We start from the raw sequence: 21042 nt of genomic DNA, 5'->3' as shown, positions 1-21042 counted from the left end.
TTGTTTAAGTTAAGTAAAATAAGCTGCACAAGCTGAATGACTAACTGGATTGGTTTGGATGGATAGGATAGGACTTTGAATATATACTTATGGTACCGCGGTATGAGTTTGAGTCTCAGGATTGACGATTAGGGAACGTATATGCAGTAGGATGCATAACTGGCTATGCTGGTTGAGGTATACCCTGTTTAGGCTTAGGTACTTATGCCTACTCAGGTGCGTTTTGCATGTTGCCTTCTGTTTAGGTTGAGACCCTCTTCATAGTCCAGTGAGAGTCCCGTAATGTAGATATATATATGTACGGACTACATAGCTATTGTTGAGTTGTCTAGGATGTACATGCGTATCGAGTCTCTGTTCGGATTGTAATAGGATAGAACTTGTTCATGGGCCTGACTCACTTTTATTTTTCAGGTGTTCGACAGTTCCAGTCGTAGGCTTGATCGTGCTGAGTAAAGACTATCACTCACTCTTCCGACGATGTAGGACTTCTCTCCGTGATTTTGATTTGGATGTTCTTTCAGTTATTTACATTTCATATTAGATTTTTATTAGGGGTCCACTAGAGATGGATTCCCGAGTTTTTTAAACTGTTGGAGGTTTTGAAAGGATTTGAATTTTATTAATCTTTAATATTTGAGGATTTTATATTTAGAGATCTTTCAGCTTTTAATATTTATTCTTAATTCGTTTTGTAATCTGTGGTCATTTTAAATATTATTTGTTTGATATTTTCCTCGAGTTTGGGCTTGGGCCTGATCAACCCATGTCTTGGATTCGAGGGGTATCACAGGTTATGAAACCCTCAAGGGCAAACTCCAAACATGGCTCCATCTTCTTCTTCTTCTTCTTTAAAGCTCTAGAGAGAGAGAGAGTATGTGGATCTAGAGATGTGTTATTGAGATGTGCCTCCACTTCCCTATTTTTTTCTAACCCTAATCTCTAACTTTCTAGAGAGAGAAAGTTCAACAATATAGAAATTACAATGTAAAAATATGAATCTCCTTACAAGAATGATTGAATCCCTCGTATATACAAGGCTTTAGGAGCCCAAAAATCTTAGAACTCGGCCTTAGAATCTTCTCTTTCAAACACAGCCCGAGTTGGTTCGAAATGAGCTTCAGATCTACTTTTTAATAACTTTCGCAAACAGTTCGATCGATCAGACTTTTCTTCGCTCGATCAGAAATAAGTTCGATCTATCCAACTTGGCAGATTTTCAGCATCAGCCTCCTTTTGCTCCAAATTCTCACCTAGACTTATTTTGACTCCAAAAGGTCTTAAAGAAGCCATTTTTAGCTCGTTTTAACATTATTGGCCTGAAATAGACAAAAACACAAATAAGTACTAAAACGGATAAATAAAGATAGATGAATAGACTAAAATACCCTCGCTTAAGGGGTTTAAATGCACACTTTTCAGCGCTCATCACACCCCTAAACTTAAATATTGCTAGTCCCTAGTAATGAACTACGAAGTAAAGGAATGAAATGAATAACTAATTAACTATGAACTAGAAAGTAATAAATGGATAACGCCACTTTCGTAGGGAATACGATTGTATTTAGCACATGTAACAAGCATTTTAAACCCCTAGGTTACCCTTAGTGGACGAGTGAAGTCTCGTAGGGTTTTTAGAGATGATACCTACAAACATTAAGCTCATTCTCACTAAAGAGGCACCAATATTGCAAATAAGCATTGGGAGAAAATTACCTCAAGTATGCAATTTTTCAACTCTTTCTAAGCAATCTCCCAAAATCTCAACACCAAGTAAACAAGTATGGTCCTCCACACATCAAGAAAATGATCATACAAATCAAAATAACTCTAGAATCCTTTTTGAGTGAACCGGCATCAAATATGTTGTTATCTTAGCCAACTAAAAAAATGATCACATCATTACCTTCAAACTAGTACACAAATCTAGTACCGATCATCAAGACAAAGAGTGGACCTTTTATTAAAACTTTATTGATCTAGGTGCCTTTATTTTTTTCACTCGATTTATTTTTTTTTATTTTTTTAATTATTTTTTATTTTTTTTACTAATCCTAAGGATCAAAGATGGAAGCATGGTGTAATGTGTTGATCTATTAAGCTTTCTAGCGATCCATGAGGTCGGGCATTAGGTCAATGACTCCCAAACCGAACGGCTTTAGGGCACTAGGTGTTCAAACACCCCTAAGGACTTACAAGCTCAAATCAACTAGGCTACAAATCAAAATAACCTCCATCTAATCATTTCCCACTTCTCACCTTTTGGGAGAAGTCCTCACTTTTTTTATTTGTTTTTGCAACAACTTCTTCTTCTTTTTTTTTTTTTTTTTTTTTTTTTTTTTTTTTTTTTTTTTTTTGTAACAAGTTTAATTATTAACCTAGAGTTTGGGCCCTCCACCTTTCGGCGCGAGAAATTCAGTGGTTGATGAGGTTAGAATCCCGACTACTCAATGAAAAGGGTTTGTTATTCACTTTTGTCAAGATAAAAGTTTTCAATGCACTACTAGCTCAATTGGGATATAATCAATTCAATAATCAACAAAGCATGTACCCCATAAATGAACGCTAGTGTGCGCCTGTGCTAGTGTAGAATCATAGAGTGAATCTCAAAACAATCACAAAATCAGGATGAAACTGACCTTTAACCCTGATGAGAACAATCACCCTTGCATTTCAAAGAGTCATGAACTCAATGAAATGCCCCAAACAACTCGAGGACACAACCGGTGCACTCTACAGTATCCGGCTCGCAAAACGGCAAAAGACGAAATGCCCTAGCAGCGACAAAAGTTGCAAAAAAATGAAAAAAAAAAAAAAAAATACAGAAAATTGGAAACATCATATTGAGTTTGTCATTAACCTTTCTTATTTTTGTTTGTTGTGTACATGCTTTAGTTTTGTTCTGGAAACTAGAATGTGTACGTACTTTAGTTCTATTCCGGAAATTAGAATTCTTATAAACGGTATTTCCTTATATGTTTCTCTGTTCAATTGCATTTCTCAATCATCTTCTCTTTCTAGCCTTCATCGATAGCTTTCCGTCATTCGGTTATTCCGGTAATATATCTATATTTTAATTTCATGTTTTTGAATATTTTTGTAATTTTAAATTATATAAATTCTGAGTTTGGATTGAATTTTAATTTTCTTTCCTTTTTCCTTTTCAGTGTTTTGATTTTGATTGCGCTAGTGTTTGGAGTTTGATTTTGTCCTGAATTGTCTATATCTTATTGTTTTGTTGATTGAATAAAATATTGATTCTTGCTTGTAATGTTTTTTATTTTTTATTTTTCAATAAAGAATTCATGCATGTAATGTTGATTAATTAGATTAACTTGGTTTAATAATCAATTGTTCTTTTTTCCAAATTATTTCACTTATTTCAGTTGATAATTTGATTTTGTTAAATGAAGCTTTTCTTTTTGGTTGAAATTATGTGTGTGATTTTTTTTTTTTTTTTTTTTTTTTTTTTTTTTTTTTGATGGTTTAGAGACTGTTTGAATTGGCTTTCAAAGTGAGAAAAAACAATTTAAACTCGCCTACAAACAGTTAAGAATGATCTTGAGCTCTTCCCCCTGATTATTGTCAACGATACAGTTTATAGAAGTCTTCTTCAATTTATTTCTAGATCTTAAGCCCATATACGAAAATTCTTAATCCATTTTCTTTATGCAATCTCGATTCTCCGTATTACAATCGAAACTGCAATCATTGGTTGTTCTGTCTAGTCATTACTCTACCGGTGGAAGGGCTTTCAATCATCTTCCAGCCTTTGTTCCAGTAATATATCTATATTTCCTTACTTGTTTTTTTTTCATTTCTTTTTTTATTATGCAAACACCAATCATGTGAAACATGAATAGGGCAATTTACTATTGTTATGTGAACGGGAATTGGGCAATTTATCATTATTAAGTACCCTTTCGTGGGATGTTCAAATCAACCTCTAATCCGTCAATCTGAGCCAACCAATTTGATTTGTGCAATTCGATTTTTTGATATCATGATTCGATAATGGTTTTAAAAAATGTCAATACATAATTAGCGGTTCGATTAACGGATTGGATCTAGAAAAAACGAACGGATTCGTTAATCGATCCGTAAATATATATATATATATATTATATAATATGTAAATTGCTTACAAAAATTGCAAAAATGTAATCTCAACTATTTGTGCAAAATAAAAATTTCATTATGTTAATATCAATACATTGATCTTTTTGGTTTTCTTGTTTTCTAGATATGTGGTAATAATTAGCAGTAAGTGGTAATAATTAGTAAATGTGTTCCAAAATATAAGTAGATGCAAATCCAAAATATATCAAAAATAAATAAAAAAAGAAAAAGAAATAAAGAAAGAAAAATATATTTTTTATGTTTTAGACTATATTTTAAATCATAACAAACTGAAAATGAATGAAAAACAAAAAAATACAGAAACATTAACAGAAGGGTAACAGTGTCATTTTAATATTATCTTAACTTTTCTTAAAATATTTGAGCGCCGCTAACCCCCAATTGCAAAAACTAGTAGGATCCGCTAAACCTAAAATTGACGGCCAAGATTACTAGAACGAGGACAACGAAAGTTGAAAAAAAAGGTACGACCCACTAAACCTACAATTGACGGCCAAGATTACTGGAGCGTCCCCAACGAACATTCAATAGACCGCGTCAATCATACGCACACGTGGAACTGGCACCACCCGAATTCTTCCTCATGTAAATATCCTACTACTATATAACTCTATATATTAGTATAAATTTCATATACTGTATATCTTATTTTCTCTCTCTACAGAGTCGAAAATTACCCTAAATCTTGTTCTCTCTCTCTACACAGTCGGATCGCCGCGTCTATCTCGGTAAACTTCAGTTCATGTCCTTTTACAAATTATTTATAATTAATTGCAATTTATTGTAGTTGAATATTGGATACTGTGAGGTCAAATGTACTTACTTTTTCTGATGATGTTTTGAGTGGCTAATTCATGCTTTGTGTTTGTGTGTCATCAATCATAAGTTTAAGGTTTTCTTTTTTGACGATTTAAGTTTAGGGTTTTTTTTTTACTTCCTTTCGATTGGCTGCTCACACTCGTGTCGGTGAGTCAATTTAAAACCCTTCCACGTTCGCAATTTTTTTTTTTTTAATTTTATTTTTAATTTCCTCCAAATTCTCAATCTTTTTTCGTATCTCGCGTCAGGTAATGAAGTGTTGTTAATTAATTTAGAACCGGTGGACGAATTTTAATTTTATTTTTACCCAGGATTGTTTTACTTTCATATCGAAGTATAATAATGTATGGGTTTTGTCCTATTTTTTTTCTAAATCAACTAATCAAGGTCTGTAATTCTTGTCTTTCAAACTAAATCCTATTTGGTGAAATTTTCTATGATCTTTTTTATATAAATTTTTATTTTATTTTATGAATTTTAGTTATAAATATTTGTGAAGATAATGACTGAAACAGGATCTCCCTTTGCAGGATTTGAAAGACTAATTGGTAAATTTGGAGTTGAACTGCTGAAGGCCAACAAATTGGAGTGCTTTCATCACTTCAGACTAAGTATAAAGTAAGTAATTTCTTCAATTATTCATATATATTTATTTATTTATTTTATTCCAGATTTTTTCATGCTAATAATAAATACCCTTTGCAGCCAGTTGAATTTTCAAAATTCAACTGTCTCCAAAGATGGCCATCCGTGCTGGATGGCTAAAGAATATCCTGAAATCACAGCAGGAGCTCATGCTAATTCACGTATGTACAATAAGCTTGTGCCAAAATACGATACTATCTTCTAGTGATTAGTAATTTTTTATAATACTTAATAATCAAGTGTGAGGTGTTGCTTATCAACTACTTGTTTATTCCTTCAGGTTGGCATAGATGATCGAATTAAAATTCAGTGGGAATGGGAAAAGGAGAGGCGGGAAAAGGAGAGGCGGGAAAGGCTGCAGCATAAAGGTGATTATAAATTATTCCATGGGCAGACTTTAGTTTTATTAATTTTTGGTTTAGATATATAGGTTCTTGTTTTATCACAATAGGTTCATTTTTCTTTATCTTCCTCTAACTGAAAAAACAAAGTGTCAAAATGTTTCTAATGTACATTTGAATTGGTAAATTTATTGCTTACAGACAATGGCAGAGTAGAAGGCCGAATCAGAGCTAATCAAGCTCATTCACAACTGACAGCCGGAGCATGGCAAATGCAACGGGAGAGAAATAGAGAAGCTGCCCGAATTTCTTTGCAGAAGGTTTGTGTGTCTTATGTTGTTCAAAAAAAATTTTCTTCCTTGTGTACACCTTTAAATCGGGTTTTGAGCTTCATAAAAATTAACTCGTCTTTCCCCTCCTCATTTCAGATGGAGAAGACTGTTGCGTTTGAGGACAATCTGCTCATTGGGAAATACTTTGAGAGCCTCAGTGTCTTTGATTCAACCAGACCATTGGAGTTGTTTGGTTTGTTTTTGAAGAAAGATGACTTCTACGATGATGAGGAGGCAGAAGAGGGAGAGATCTTAGAATAAGTTTTGAACCAAAATAGCTGTCATAGAGAACAGTAATGTATATTGCTGCAGAGGCTAAAGCTTGCCACTATGTACAGAAAGATTGCAAGCTCATTATAGAGGTCTTGAAGGAAGATTGTGTATGCACTTGATCACAACTGACTTAAGTTTTGTAGTTTTTTATAGCTCTAAGCTGATAATTGTAACTTTGTATTGCCAGTGCAATGCAAATTTTTGGTGTTGCTTTGGCTAGAAGGTGTTCTTTTTTTGACTTCTCCTAGGACTTTGCCTCTTGCTTAGTCCTAGTTGAATGGCCACGTGCCACCACTGTAACATTCTACTTCATGTAATAGTAGCTCAATGTCAATCTTTGATTTAATTTGTTGATATGAGCCAACTTTTATACATACTGCTGTCTTTTTGTCATGACCAATTTTTAATTATCTAAATTTAATTATTGTATTTAATTTTCAGTAGTAGTACTGATGACTGCACAGCTAAAATGCCAGTTCTGCTTCAAAAAATTCTTGATAGAAAATACAGTTTTTCTCGCAGCCATTTCACTTTTCTAAATTTTCACTTCAACGTCTAATTAAATGTGTGTGTGTGTGTGTGTGTGTGTGTGTGTGTAAAGACCATGTTTCTTTGATGTTACTGATAGTTTCAGTGATGAGTAATCCGAATTTTTTGAGGTGTGGTTGGCTTCAAGACCCTATTTTCAGGGAGAAACATCTGGGAAATAAGCTTCCCATCCACCTGCTCTTTGACAGTGATGAAAATCTTACTGCTCAGACCACTGATTTCGGTATGGTGGTACTTCAATTTCAGCACCAAGTTTTTTGACTCATAGTTGTGTTGTTGAAGATGAAGACAGGTGTTCACTTCTAGGCTTGCCTCTGTGCTTTCAAAGGTGACTGGGCAAGAACAGGTAGCCTTCATCTATGGCAGAAGAATTCCGTCAATTGGTCTGCATGTATGCAGGAGTTTGAGGATTGTATCATGAATTCTGAGTTATCGGATTGGAAATACTTTGGGATTAAGTTTTCTTGGAGTAATGGTATGTACTTTCGTAAGTTGGGTTGTGTTCTTGTGAATGATACTTGGTTGCTTTTGTATCCTGGGTCTGAATCTGTTTTCCAACCTCCTGGTGTTTCGGATCATTCGATGATTTTGCTGAAGGTCGTTCAAGTGGTGCAGTCCGATCCTTTGAACGCTGAGCTTCAAAAGGTTGAGAAGGAGTGTTTCCACTCTTACAATTCGTTGGTTCTTGCGGAGGAAAATGTTCTCGGACAGCAATCTCGGGTGGTTACAGTTGGGGGATCAGAACACCAAGTATTTCCATCGAATTGCCCAGCAGAGGAGGGTGTTTAATCGTATTACCACTATTGGTAATGATGATGGTACTATGCTGAGCAATGATAAGTTGGTTAAACTGGAATGTGTCAAGTTCTTCCAGTCTTTGTTCTATAAACCAGTGGGGCAGTCTGCTGTTGGTGAGCTCCATAATGCTATTCAAAACCCCTTTTCAGAAACTCAAGGGCAGGCTATGATTGCTTCTATTACTGAGGAAGAAATTAGGGCTACTGTGTTCTCTTTGAAGGATGCTAAAGCGCCAGGGCAAGATGGATGGAATGCTGTTTTCTTCAAGAGGGCTTGGCCAGTTATTGGTGGAGATATTACTTGGGCTATTCAGGATTTCTTCATAAAAGGGAGCCTGCTATCAGAGGTAAACTCCACTGCAATTACTTTGATTCCTAAGGTTCGGTAATCAGACCAATCTCGGTCTGTAATACATTATATAAAAGCATTGCTAAGATTATAGCTAATAGGCTAAAACCAGCTTTAAATAGCTGTATGCATCCCTCTCAGGCTGCATTTATACCTGGTAGACGTATAGCTGATAATGTACTTTTGGTTCAAGAGTTATTATTAAACTACCATAGGAATCATGGTCCTGCTAGAATAGCTCTTCAAATTGACCTTAGGAAAGCCTTTGATAGTGTTTCCTGGGAGTAATTGGCTAAAGTTCTTGATGCTTTTCATGTCCCTGCTAAAATGATCCAATGGATTCTTGCTTGTGTGCGTCTCTTCTCCTAAATTTTCTATAAATATAAATGGGGGTTTGGAGTGGTATTTTGGGAGTGGGGGGTCTCCGGCAAGGTGAACCTATGTCACCTTATCTTTTTGTTATGATGGTGGTCCTTAGTGGTTTTTTATCTACTCCTACTCAGTGTGATCGGTTCCAGTTTTATTGGAAATGTAAGGATCTAAACCTTGCTCTTTTAATGTTTGCGGATGACATCTGTCTCTTCTCAGCTGGGAATTTGTCCTCTGTCAATGTGTTGCTCAATTCTTTGTCTCAGTTTAGTATTCTTTCTGGGCTTTGTTTAAATGTGTTAAGAGTTTGCTTATTAAGTTCTGGGGTTGATGAGGGAAGTTTATAGTCTTCCTGCTTGTTCTGGGTTTACTCAAGGGACATTAGCTGTAAAATACTTGGGAGTGCCTCTGATTTCTTCTACACTTAGAAGTGATGACAGTGTTGATCTTGTGAAAAGAATTACTTCTAGGGTTAGATGTTGGCATAGTAAATTCTTGTCTTTTGCAGGGAGAATTGAGCTTATTTCCTCTGTTCTGTTTTCTATTCAAGTGCACTGGGCTTCCTGTTTTGTGTTGCCTAAAAAGGCTCTAAAGCAGGTATATGATGTAATGAGGAATTTTCTGTGGTCTGGTACTGAGATGTTTACTAAGGGTGCCAAAGTTGCATGGGATGCTGTTTGTTTTCCCAAATCTGAGGGTGGACTTGGGGTTAAAGAGTTATTGTTTTGGAATTATGCTGCCATGGGGAAGCATATTTGGTATCTTTTGCAGCCTCAATCCTCTTTGATCTGTTTGGGTTGCTTGGGTTAAGAATTATTTTTGTTGAGGGGAATAAATTTTTGGTACATTCCTATGCCAAGTCAGTGTTCTTGGTCTTGGAGGAAATTGTTAAAACTAAGAACTCAGTTTAGATTGTAGTTTATGTTTGTTGTTGGTAATGGTTTGGATGTGTCTTATGGTCTAATGGAGTCAATGCTGACAATATGGAGGAAAGGGTTATTGTTATTTCTGGATTGGGTAGACAAGCAAAAGTGGCTGCAATCATCTCTGGTTTTCAGTGGCATTGGCCCGCCTAGGAATACTATGGCAGTGATGGAATTGAGGACTAATATGCCTGTGGGGTTTTTGCCTAATCCTGCTGTGCATGATAAACTTATTAAATCTGCTTGGGATCTCCAATGGCCATTCCTAGTCATGCCTTTATATTGTGGTTGGCTTTACAAGATAGATTGCTCACTCAAGATAGAATGATAAAGCATGGCAGTGCTTCTCAGTTTAGTTGTGTTTTTTGTCATTTCATGATAGAAGATAGACCACATCTCTACTTTTCTTGTCCTCCCATTTCTGTGATTTGGAATACTATTAAGGCTAAAGGTGCTTTACCTTGGCCTACTGGCAGCTGGGATCAATTGGTTTCTTGGTGTTTGTTGTTTTTTAAGGGGAAGCCTTTAGTTTCTTTGATTAACAGGTGGTTGTTGTCTGCTACAGTTGATTACCTCTGGCTTGAGAGGAATAATAGGCTGTATGGTCAAGAAATTACTGATTTGCAGGTTGTCAAGTTTACCATTATTGAAAGTGTTCATTGTATAGCCTTGTCTTTACGAGATATTCCTAGAACTGTTGCTTTGCACTGAGTGGGGTCCGCCGGATGCTGTTATGAAGCCTTGTTGATGCAGTTTTTTTGTTGAGTGGAAGGATTATTATGTGTATTTGGTGGGTTTAATACTACTGGATGACTCCAAACATCAGTAGTCTTAGTATGCCCTGGCCCCCTCATAGTGCTGGACAATCATGTCTTGAATACAGGAAAAATGAGTAACCATATTACCCTCCTCATCCTATTTCTGTAGCACTGTCATGTTACTCCCACAACCCTATGATCCTATAACATTTTGATAAAAGTAAGTTAGAATTCTTATCTTGATCCTTAAGCCACCTAATTCTGGCCTTTTGAGAAGTAAATTGGCCGTTCAGAACTGGAACATCAGTAAGCCACAGTTGATCAATAACCTGGTTATATTCATGCATGAATCTAGATGACAGACATAGCCCACATTTCTTCTCATGATTGTACCGAATTGTATTCAAATCCCCAAGACGAAGCCAAGCTCCACTAAAATGCTGATATCGAATTTCATCGGATCCCACCCACACCAGATTCGACCACCATTCACAGCAACATAATTATTAGACTAGCACCAGTTGGCCTTAATTCTAGTACTAATACACTTAAACTTACCACTTTGAACCCTAGTTTCCACTAAGCGAACTAAGGACAAAGTGTTCTTACTCAACCAGGAGCGAACCTCAGATTACATTCTTCTCCTGTCGAGCCCTCTAACTTTCCATAACCCAATAAAGGGTTTGGTGTTGGTGGATTTGCTCCACCAGCTACCATCCCTCTAGTAACTCTACTGTTGCTAGGGTCAATTTCAGCCTCCTCCTTATTCTTCTTCTTGTTTTTTCTTGGAGGAAGCAGCCCCTACAGGAGGAGAGAGGACATCGATCATCCTCTTTCTCCACAACTTCTTTACATTTGTCCGCACCCCTTCCTTCGATTCAAATTATAGCCTTCTGCAGCAACCTCATTACTCAAAATCTGTACCTCAGTGTCCTCTCTGCATTCAGCATTCACACCAATAAAATTGGCCCCATCTTCTGTTCTAAGAGCATCATTCACCATAGAACTAACATGACTCAGGAAAGAAAGTGCACATTATAAAGACAAATGGCTGTAGCCATGTGACCATAGAACATATTCGAATTAAGATTAGGGTTCAGAGCAAATAATAAATGAAAATTATATAAGTACTCTAGACCAAGCCGAGCATATTAGTCATAAATGACTTCAATGATAGAAAAACATATGTAGGAAAGGAACAATCCTCTTCAAAGAAGGAAAGATGTGAATGATGTCATTAGTTCAAGGAAAGAAAGAGTGAAGATACATCGCCTAAGAAGAAGTTGTTGAAACTTATATGTGTTACAATATCTACACAACAGGGCGGGTTATTACAGAAAGACAAGCAATCAAATAATGTGAGTCTACAGGGTTAGGGCCTAAGTTAGAATCATAAAATACTTATTTTGGCATGAGACTCAACAATTACATGAGTTGTTGAGCAGATAGCTTACAAAACTTGAAAAAAATCTAGAATCTGATATGATGAACTTTTAACAATGTTTTTACAAAGAAGTGGTGGTGAAAATCATAGAAGTCTAATGCTGTAGCAAAGTGAAAATTATAGAAGTCTTCTTTCAATTTATTTCTGGATCCTAATCCAGTATGCAAAAATTCTTAACCCTGTTTCTCTATGTAATCTCCACTATTTGTGCAAAATAGAAATTTCATTTTAGATAACAAAATAAAATGCGAAAGATTTTGTTAACATCAGAGATTGGTCTTTGGAAAACAATTTTATATAACAGAGAGGTTATTTTGCAGCACCTTTCTTTCTCCATTGGTGAGGGTCAGAGGTTTAGTTTATTTTATGATCCATGGTTCAATGGACACACTTTACAACAAATGTTTGGTATGAGAAGACTTCTTCCTGCAGGTTTTCAGTACACATACACTATTTCTGTCCTTTCCTCTCCAACTGGTTGGAGGTTACCCGCTAGTTGGCCTTCTGAAATTGGAACCTTTCTGGTTCAACACTTTGATTTAAATCTTGAAGACACTATTAAATGGAAACATGGTTCTTTTTGGTTCAAGGCTGTGTGGAATGTTTGTAGGGAGCATAGTGATCCAGTTCCTTGGTGCAGCTTAGTGGTTTGGAACAATAACAGGCCTAGAATTGCTGTTCAAACTTCCCTTATTTTACACAATGCTTTTCCATCCTATTTCAATCTAAGAAGGAGAGGTTTTGTTGGTCCAGCCATTTGTTATAATTGCTTCTCTGAAGCTGACTCTCGAGACCATCTGTTTTGGTGTTGCCCTTATGCTAGACGCGTATGGAACTGGTTTATTCAGATTTGTCATTGGGATGGACTTATTAATGTGACTCACTTTTTAGAAGTATTGTTATGGTTTTAGTGCCAGACAAAAGGGTCAGTCTTTGAAATCCAAATTAGTGAAGTGTTGGTTTTTTTTTTTTTTTTCTAGTTGGGACTCACACACACTGCCTCCACCGAGGTTCGAACCCCTGACCTCCCTTTGAGAAGTAGGAGCCTTATACCGCTAGGCCATAGGCCTGTTGGTTTGAAGTGTTGGTTCACAACACTCACCTTATCATTTGGCTATGGATGCATGCTTGGAAGGATCGACTGCTATGGGATTGTCCATTACTGATCTCTAAGTCCTATTCTGAAGTCCCTATGTTTTTTTGCTCTTTTGTTCTTCTTGTAGTGTTGTCTCCGGTGTTGTGCCCGGTATGCTATATGCTGTGTGGGAGTCTTGTTAGTTTATCCTTGCTTTTGTGAGGTTTGGGGTATGCCCTGGTTTTGTTTTCTTTTTTCTCTTTTGATCCTTGCTTGGATCATTTCTCTCATGTACTTTAATGATTCATTTTAACTGAATAATATACACTCATTCAGGGGGAAAAAAAAATTGAAAATTCTTATTTTGTATTATGCTAGCACAGAATTATCCCACCAACAATATAGTATGATAGAGACTAGTAAAACACCTGTTTCTCTTGTTTACACTCTTCTATCTCCTTCTCTTATATGTTGCTCTGTCGTTTTTTCACAAAATGGGGGAGGAGGAGAATTTTATATTTTTGAGGGGAAGATATGATATCATGTGTTGATAATGTTTATTTATTTCTTTATTAAGCATTTCATAGGTGTGTAGTTTTAGTTGTGTGCTGATTACATGTTTATTAATAAAAAAAGTTTTGATCAAGTTTTGATCACACTGTGTGAAGCTTTGGATGGTTCAGCTGTTTTTCTTTTTATTTTTGACAATTTGTAATTTAATTTTTCATGCTGACTTAGGTTACAATTGGTTAGGTGGTTTGTCTCAAAATTTTTAAAGGAGAAGATTGTGAGGAATTTTATTTTTGTGTTGGCTAATTTTGTTGTCAAAATGGGTTGATCGAGTTGTAATTTTTAATTTGTGTTTTGATCAAGTTTATCGTCATCTCGATGTAGGGATCACTTAGAACATGAATGTGAAGTGAGGACACCTTGCAGGTGAGTTTGGAAAATTAAGGTTTTTGTTAAAGATTTAAACTTATACAAAGTCCCACCAGTCGCACTTTTGGTGATAGGGTGGACTTGTTCAAAATTGAATATGACTTTATTTTTCAAGTAGATTTTGAACTCTTACTTACACCAAACTTTGAAACCTCTTCAGTCAGTTTCACTCAAAAGTTAGCGGACAAAAATCACATTTTATTATTAAAATTAAAAAGATTATAAATTGAAGGTATTGAGGCAAGTTTGGCTACTGTAGTCAATTGAACTTCATTCAGGAAAAAAATTGAACTTAGTCACATTTGGTGAACTCTTAGGTATACCAATTTTAGTGCTCAAACAAAGTTATCTTCATGGTGCATTGGCACTAAAACGTTCTACTGTTCAAGCCTAGGGTACGAGTGTCAACTTCCTTGAAGGAGAGAAGATCTTATACCAATCTAAATTAGAATTTATTGATAATCTAGTCGAAGTTTAAATTTCACAGGTTAAAGTCCAAATCATCTTGGCCCATTCTTAGAATTTTATTTTATTTATTTATTATTTTTTTACTATTTGTCTATTACATCTAAAACGAAAAGATTGTATATTATGGAATATGGAGTCAATGATTTTTCTTATAATGCACATATAAACTACTTGGACAGCATAAAGTTATATGAAAAGAAAAATGACAGGGAACGCGAAAAATTCCCGAATCTGATGTGGCTGATCCACGTCGAATAATTAAAAAGGAAAAAAAAGTTTCGGTATACCATAAAGGAAAAAAATACAAATAAAAAAAGAAAGAAAAATAGCCTTCATCCTCTTTCCTCACAAACCCGGTAACTCATAAAAAAAGAAAGAAAAAAGTGCTGGGTTTTGGAGGTAAGGCTATTAATTTTACAATTTCAAAACCCTAGGGACCTATACTACAGATCGAAGCCCTAATTTTATGTGCAAATCTGTAGTTATGTTCTTTAATCTTGTAAACGGCACGTTATTTGTTTCCCTCTCTTCTCCTTTACCAAAATCCTAAATTAAAATACATAAAAGATTATAAATTAGTGAACCATTACTCAAGTCCTAAACGCAAAATTCAGCACTTCAGAAAGATGATAAGGTTTTGGATTATTTTTCTTGAAGCGATCTGTAACGGAGCTCTCTCTCGCACGCTAATTGTGGAGACCTTTTAGTTTCCCGGTATGTGAGGAAAGAGGAAGCAAGCAATCTTTTGTTTCTTTATTTTATTTTATTTTTCCCTTTCAGTTATACGCCTAAGGAAAACTCTTTCTATCTTTTAAAGTGTATGATGTTGCCAGCCACATCATATTGGGGACTATTGGTGTTCCCTATCACTGCTCATATGAAAATGATATAAATTCTAAACATTTGTATTTTTTTTTTTTTTTTTCAAAAAATGTTTGTGTAGTTTTATTATTATTATTATTATTATTATTATTTTCAAGACAAGAAACATATAAATTTATTTTTGCTCCTATGGAGACTTAAATCCTCATTCTTCTACCTTGGAAGGTAAAGAAGTAACACTAGACTATACTATTTTTGATAAAAATTTGTACAATTGGCCTTTGCAATTTACCACTTTTTTAATTCTTTTATTCTTTTTAAAGGTAGAGTTTGACGGTTTGATAATATTGGTATTGGACTAAAAATACATGAAATAGCAATTTTCGTGATATATATATATCGTCTAAAGCACCAGAAAGCTTTTATAAAAGCCAAGCCAAGGGTACCATTGTAATAAACTATTTCTCTCATCAGAATCGCTGAAACTACGACGAACAACAAATACAAGGGTACTGTCATTTAAATATAAGCATCACTTCAAATATGAACGTGAAGTGAGGACACTTTGCAAGTGAGCTTGAGTTCGGTTGGGATTGCAAAATTAGGGTTTTTGTTAAGATTTAAACTTATACAGAGTCTCATTGGTCGCACTTTTGGCGATAGAGTGAACTTGTCCAGATTTGAATATGGCTCTATTTTTCAAGTAGATTTTGAACTCTTACACCAAACTTTGAGACCTCTTCATTTAGTTTACATTTTATTATTAAAATTAAAAAGATTTCAATTGAAGGTTCTGAGGCAAGTTTGGCTATTGCAGTCAATTGTACTTATACTGATGCCCTATTTCGCCTATACCACTTTTAGTAAGGCTCATGTCACGTTTAGTGCACTTTTAGGTATACCAATTTTAGTGCTCAAATAAAGTTATCAAAAACGTTCTAGAGTACGAGTCAAGGGCACGAGTACCAACCTCCTTAAAGATGAACTTATATCAGGGTGGACAAATAATCCGTGAATTCGCGAATCCGATCTGATCCGATTCAATTCGCGCGGATCAGATCGAATTACTACACCTACGAATTGATGACAGATTAAAAAAAATCAAATCCATAACTCACGGATTGGATTACGAATTGGGCTGTTAAAAATCCGATTCGATCTGTGAAATATATATATATATATTTATATATATAATATTAGTTAATTTAATTAGTTAATGATAATTTAATAGATTCTAGGGATGTATTAGTTAATAATTATTTAAATATATGAGTTAATATAAATAAATTATGATTTTATCTATTGGGTTATGGTTAAAAGACAAATAAATAACAAATAATATTAATTATAAAAATAAAAAAATAATAATAATGGATAATTTATATAAAATCCAATCCACAAATTCAATCCAATCTGATCCGTTATTACACGAATCCAATTCGATCTATGAGATAACAGATTGGTGGTGGATTAAGATTTGTCTAATTCGTTGGAAGCGATTGGATTAGGATTAATGTCTAATTCGATTCGATCTGATCCGATCACGTAACCACTCCTAACTTAAACCATCTAATTAAAATTTATTGATGATATAATTAAAGTTTAGATTTCACATGTATATCACAGAGGTTAAAGTTCAAATCATCTTCGCGGATTCTTAGAATTTTATTTTATTTATTTATTACTTTTTTTGCTATTTATCTATTACATGTGAAACGAAAAGATGGTATATTTTGGAGTCAAATGATTTTTCTTTTTAATGCATCGATGAACTAGTTGGACAGCATGAAAATTATATAAATTCTAAATATTCTTCTTTTTTTTTTCATAAAAAGTTTGTGCATCGTTTTATTATTATTTTATTTTTCAAGACAAAACACACCCAACCTACTTGGTAAAAGTTTGTGCAATTGGGCTTTGCAATTTACCACACTTTCTTTTTCTTTTTTTTCTTTTTTTTCAAAGGTGGAATTTAACGGTTTGATAATATTGGTATTGGACAAAAATACATAAAATGGCAATTCCCGCGATATATATATATATATATATATATATATATATATATATATATATATATATCGGCTAAAGCACCAGAGAGCTTTTATAAAAGCTAAGCCAAGGCAAGGGCTGAAACCACGACGAACACCAACACACCATCGTTCATCAATTCGTTCGCGAATCTGTGAAGGACTAGCAAACTCACCCTCGATTCTTTCGCTGTCTTTGATTTTATTTTCATTTTCCACGTCTTTTTTTTGTACTCGAACAAATCGGTAGCAGAAAGATTTCACCGTAAACGCAACTGATCAGTAGCGGAGATCTATCAAGTATCCAATTGACCTTGTAATTTCTACAGTGACATTAATGGACCCCTCCATCATGAAGCTCCTTGAAGAGGACGAGGTTTCCTCTCTCTTTATATATACGCACACACACATACACACATGCGTGTGTGTATATATATCTTGTATATATGAATAAGTTGTTTGGATTTGTCAAAAGGGGAATTCTTGGAGTCTAAATTTGTATTGTCTGATTGGTTCACAGGACGAAACTATGCATTCTGGGGCGGATGTGGAGGCGTTCACAGCTGCTCTGAACAGGGACATAGAGGGCGATACGTCCAATTCTCAACCCTCTGATTCAGATAGTGGTATACATCTCTGCAAGCTCTTCTCTTTTTCGATTTCACTATATCATGGGTATCTCAAATATTGTACATTTGTGAACATTGATGTCAATTTAGATAAAAATTGATGAAATTTAGGAAGAATAAACCTTTAAAGATATAATAAAAGAATTTGGGCATCAAATATATTGTCCATAGGGGAATATAAACGGCATCAACATGCGTATGTTATATCATTAGAATTCGTTCTTTTGAATAAAAGGGGGCTGGTTTTTATATATAATACAAAGTTATGAATACAAGTTAACTAAGCAGTATCAATTAGAAGTGTGTTATGGTATAAACTATAAAGAAAGACGATAAATTATGCACCAAGTTGTGTGTAGCATGGATGCCGTTGATGCTCTAGTGGGTTGACATTGGTAAATTAGTATGCTGCACTTTGGCATCACACTTCTAATCCAAATTTATGTTAAGGATGGCCATAAAGGTTATTTATGGTGATTGTTGACTGGAAAGTTACGAAATTATTATATACCTCATTTCAAAGATGGGTTGATTGCCCTATATAAGTTTGAAGAATCTACGAATAGTGGGTGTTAAACTGTAATAAACTTGCTACTCTTCTTTTATTATATATATATATATATATATTTATATGATGGATAGCAAGTATAGTAGGGCTCATTTTTTAATTATTCTTTATCAACTTATGCTGGGTAGGACACAATATATTGTCATGGAGCAGCAATTCATCTGTCATTCTTTTATTATTATTGAATCTCTACCTTTGTTAGTCCCTCAGTAACACTGTTTGGCTAGATTCAAGAGAGGAGAAGGGAAGAGAACTTACCATATCTGTTTTATATGGTTCGGTTGACTTTATGAAAAGAGACAAGACGCTATTGGGAGAGAGAGTATAACTCTCCAAGCCCACAAAATATATCACCTCATAAGTCAGATGATTTGGAGTAGTTTGGAGAGAAATTCAGGCCTTGTTTGGGGGAGCATTCTAGTACTAAAAGTACTTAGTTTAAAAGGCCTTTATAAAAGGAACTTCATGTAAAGGAATTGAAATGATAGAAGATGTTTTGTAAATGCAATATGAAAAAGTCCATTTAACAGTTACAATGTGATCCGATGTGTTTTGGTTTGTTTCCAGGCTGTTTCTGGTTTGAAAGTTAACGTGGGAAAGAGTGTGATTGTTCCTGTGGGGCAGGTTCAGGAGGTGGACACTCTGGCTGCTGTTCTAGGGTGTGGGACGCAACGCTTTCCCATCTCGTACTTGGGTTTGCCGCTGGGGGACTCGGCTAGGAGGGTGGGAAGTTGGAACCCGGTGATTGAGCGGGTCGAGAGAAGATTAGCGGGTTGGAAAAAACAATATATGTCAAAGGGCGGTAAAGTTACGTTAGTAAAGAGCACTTTGTCAAGCCTTCCAACGTACTTTCTTTCACTTTTTCGTATTCCAACCTCTATTGTTGGAAGACTAGAAATGCTCCAACGTAATTTCCTTTGGGGGGGTCGTGGAGAAGAGTTCAAGTGTCATCTTGTCAAATGGGAATAGGTTTGCAGGCCTATTCGGTTGGGAGGGCTTGGAATTAGGAGATTGGCCCTTTTCAATTGTGCTCTTCTTGGTAAGTGGCTTTGGAGATTTGGTAAGGAAAGACATAGATTATGGAGAAGGGTTATCTCATGTCGCTTTGGGGACGAGAGAGGAGGGTGGTCAGTTAGACCAGTCAGGTCTGTTAGCGGAGTTGGGGTGTGGAGGGCCATTGGTAAGGGGTGGGATGCCTTTTCCAAACATATTAGATTCAGAGTTCGGGAAGGAAGAAATGTCCAGTTTTGGGAGGATCCATGGTGTGATGATAGGCCTTTGGCCCTATTGTTTCCCAGGTTTTTCAGGATTGCTGTTGACAAACATGCTATGGTTGCTGACTACTATCGCCTTGATAGTGGAAGGTTGTCTTGGGATGTGCGTTTCCGGCGAGCTTTTCAGGATTGGGAGCTGGATGATGTCACTGGGTTTTTGGCTCTCCTTTACGGACAGGAGGTGGAGGGGTCTGGGGCAGATTCCTTGATTTGGGTGCATTCTTCTCAGGGGATGTTCCAGGTCCGGTCCTTTTTTGTGTGCCTTTCTGGTTTTCATGGTACCTCATTCCCATGGAAGACGGTGTGGAGGTCTAAGGCGCCTCTTAGGGTGGCCTTTTTTGTGTGGACTGCAGTTTGGAGTAAGATTTTGACTTTGGACAATTTGAGGAAGCGAAGGCATATCATTGTTAATAGGTGTTGTCTTTGCAAGATTAATGGGGAGTCGGTGGATCATCTTTTGTTGCACTGTCCTGTGGCTCATGATTGTTGGAGTTTGATGTTTGGCCTGTTTGGTATTCATTGGGTCATGCCTCGGTCATCTTGGGAGTTGTTAGATATGTGGAGGGGCCAATGGGTGGGGGTTCAGGTCAGAGTTTTTGGAGGGTGACCCCTTTTTGTATTTGGTGGAGCCTTTGGAGAGAGCGTAATGGAAGATCTTTTGAGGGAAAGGAATCCTCCATTGGGGTGTTAAAATTTTCTATCATTTGTAATTTGTTTTGTTGGGGTCAGCGGAGAGACTACTCCTCTCTTGAGGATATTGTTGATTTTATGAGCTCTTTGAGTTCATAGGCTCCGTTTTGTCTTTGTATAGTTTGGGACGCGTTCCCCTTTTGAACGCTTTTAATACAATTTACTTATCAAAAAAAAAAATCATGTACACAATATAATGAATAAATGCATAAAAACAAATTTGAAAATCCATCATTATGCATAAAATAAATTTCAATTCAAGAGAAATTCCTTTAATATGAAAGATGGTGTATTATGGTCCTAACCTCCTAATTCTATTTAGAAACCTTCTTCGGTAACTACTTGCTATGTTTTCTTTAGACATTATCAACAATAATTTTATTTAGATAGTTTGCCCCACCTAGTACCATTCCCACTCTCCACAACCAGTATCTCTACAGTGGAAACCCAATTTAAAGAATTACCACCAATTTTGACCACCCACTGGTAGATTCAACAGTCGCCAACCCTCTTTCCACCATCTGAGTTATCTGTCCACAATGCCCTCCTTCGACTCTTCCACCGCTACCTAAATACAATTATGAAATAGACTTGCAAGAATCAATTGGTCTAAAACCTCACATATTAACGATAGTAGGAATTGCATATATGTGAATATGTATGTATATATATGTGGATAAAACGAACCAAGACAAATCAAGGAGACAATAGTCACAATAAATTGATCCGAGTATGGATACTCTCCAACATATTGAACCATCTCTCTCTCCACAGTGGGGGAGCCATCTCCGAGCCACAAGTCTACCTCCAA

General features: G+C 35.7%; 3 protein-coding genes across 6 annotated transcripts in view; all 3 read left to right on the top strand.

Moving 5' to 3' along the window:
• The window catches only part of LOC132276192 (transcription initiation factor TFIID subunit 4b-like), a 53670-nt gene that overhangs the window by 8950 nt on the left and 23678 nt on the right, over positions 1 to 21042 (top strand). The window contains exons 1-2 of one of the 3 annotated variants that reach the window (XM_059777514.1): positions 17127 to 17446; positions 17591 to 17696. The exons of 1 other annotated variant lie outside the window; for it this stretch is intronic. In XM_059777514.1, the coding sequence (XP_059633497.1) occupies positions 17408 to 17446; positions 17591 to 17696 (145 nt within the window). In that variant the 5' untranslated portion in view covers positions 17127 to 17407. Of the gene's footprint in view, positions 1 to 17126; positions 17447 to 17590; positions 17697 to 21042 lie in introns of those variants that run through there. One more of the 3 variants, XM_059777513.1, reaches the window with a different exon arrangement.
• On the top strand, positions 4780 to 6990 carry LOC132279329 (transcription factor GTE10-like). 2 transcript variants are annotated; one of them, XM_059781280.1, is made up of 6 exons: positions 4780 to 4868; positions 5490 to 5577; positions 5665 to 5765; positions 5885 to 5972; positions 6147 to 6265; positions 6374 to 6990. In XM_059781280.1, the coding sequence occupies exons 3-6, from the start codon at positions 5700 to 5702 to the stop codon at positions 6536 to 6538; spliced, it is 438 nt and encodes a 145-aa protein (XP_059637263.1). In that variant the 5' UTR covers positions 4780 to 4868; positions 5490 to 5577; positions 5665 to 5699; the 3' UTR covers positions 6539 to 6990. The 2 variants fall into 2 exon arrangements, with proteins under 2 accessions (XP_059637263.1, XP_059637264.1); XM_059781281.1 differs by lacking the exon at positions 4780 to 4868 and adding an exon at positions 4958 to 5106.
• LOC132277624 (uncharacterized) lies at positions 12141 to 13017 on the top strand. The gene is made up of 2 exons (XM_059779464.1): positions 12141 to 12577; positions 12963 to 13017. The coding sequence occupies exons 1-2, from the start codon at positions 12141 to 12143 to the stop codon at positions 13015 to 13017; spliced, it is 492 nt and encodes a 163-aa protein (XP_059635447.1).

Source organism: Cornus florida, unplaced genomic scaffold (genome assembly GCF_030987335.1).
Source record: "Cornus florida cultivar Cherokee Brave unplaced genomic scaffold, ASM3098733v1 CherokeeBrave_3.0.0_Hap2_Chr10, whole genome shotgun sequence".
NCBI classification, from domain to species: Eukaryota; Viridiplantae; Streptophyta; class Magnoliopsida; order Cornales; family Cornaceae; genus Cornus; species Cornus florida.
Note: the sequence above shows the minus strand (reverse complement) of the source record. Positions and strands in the feature narration are given on the sequence as shown.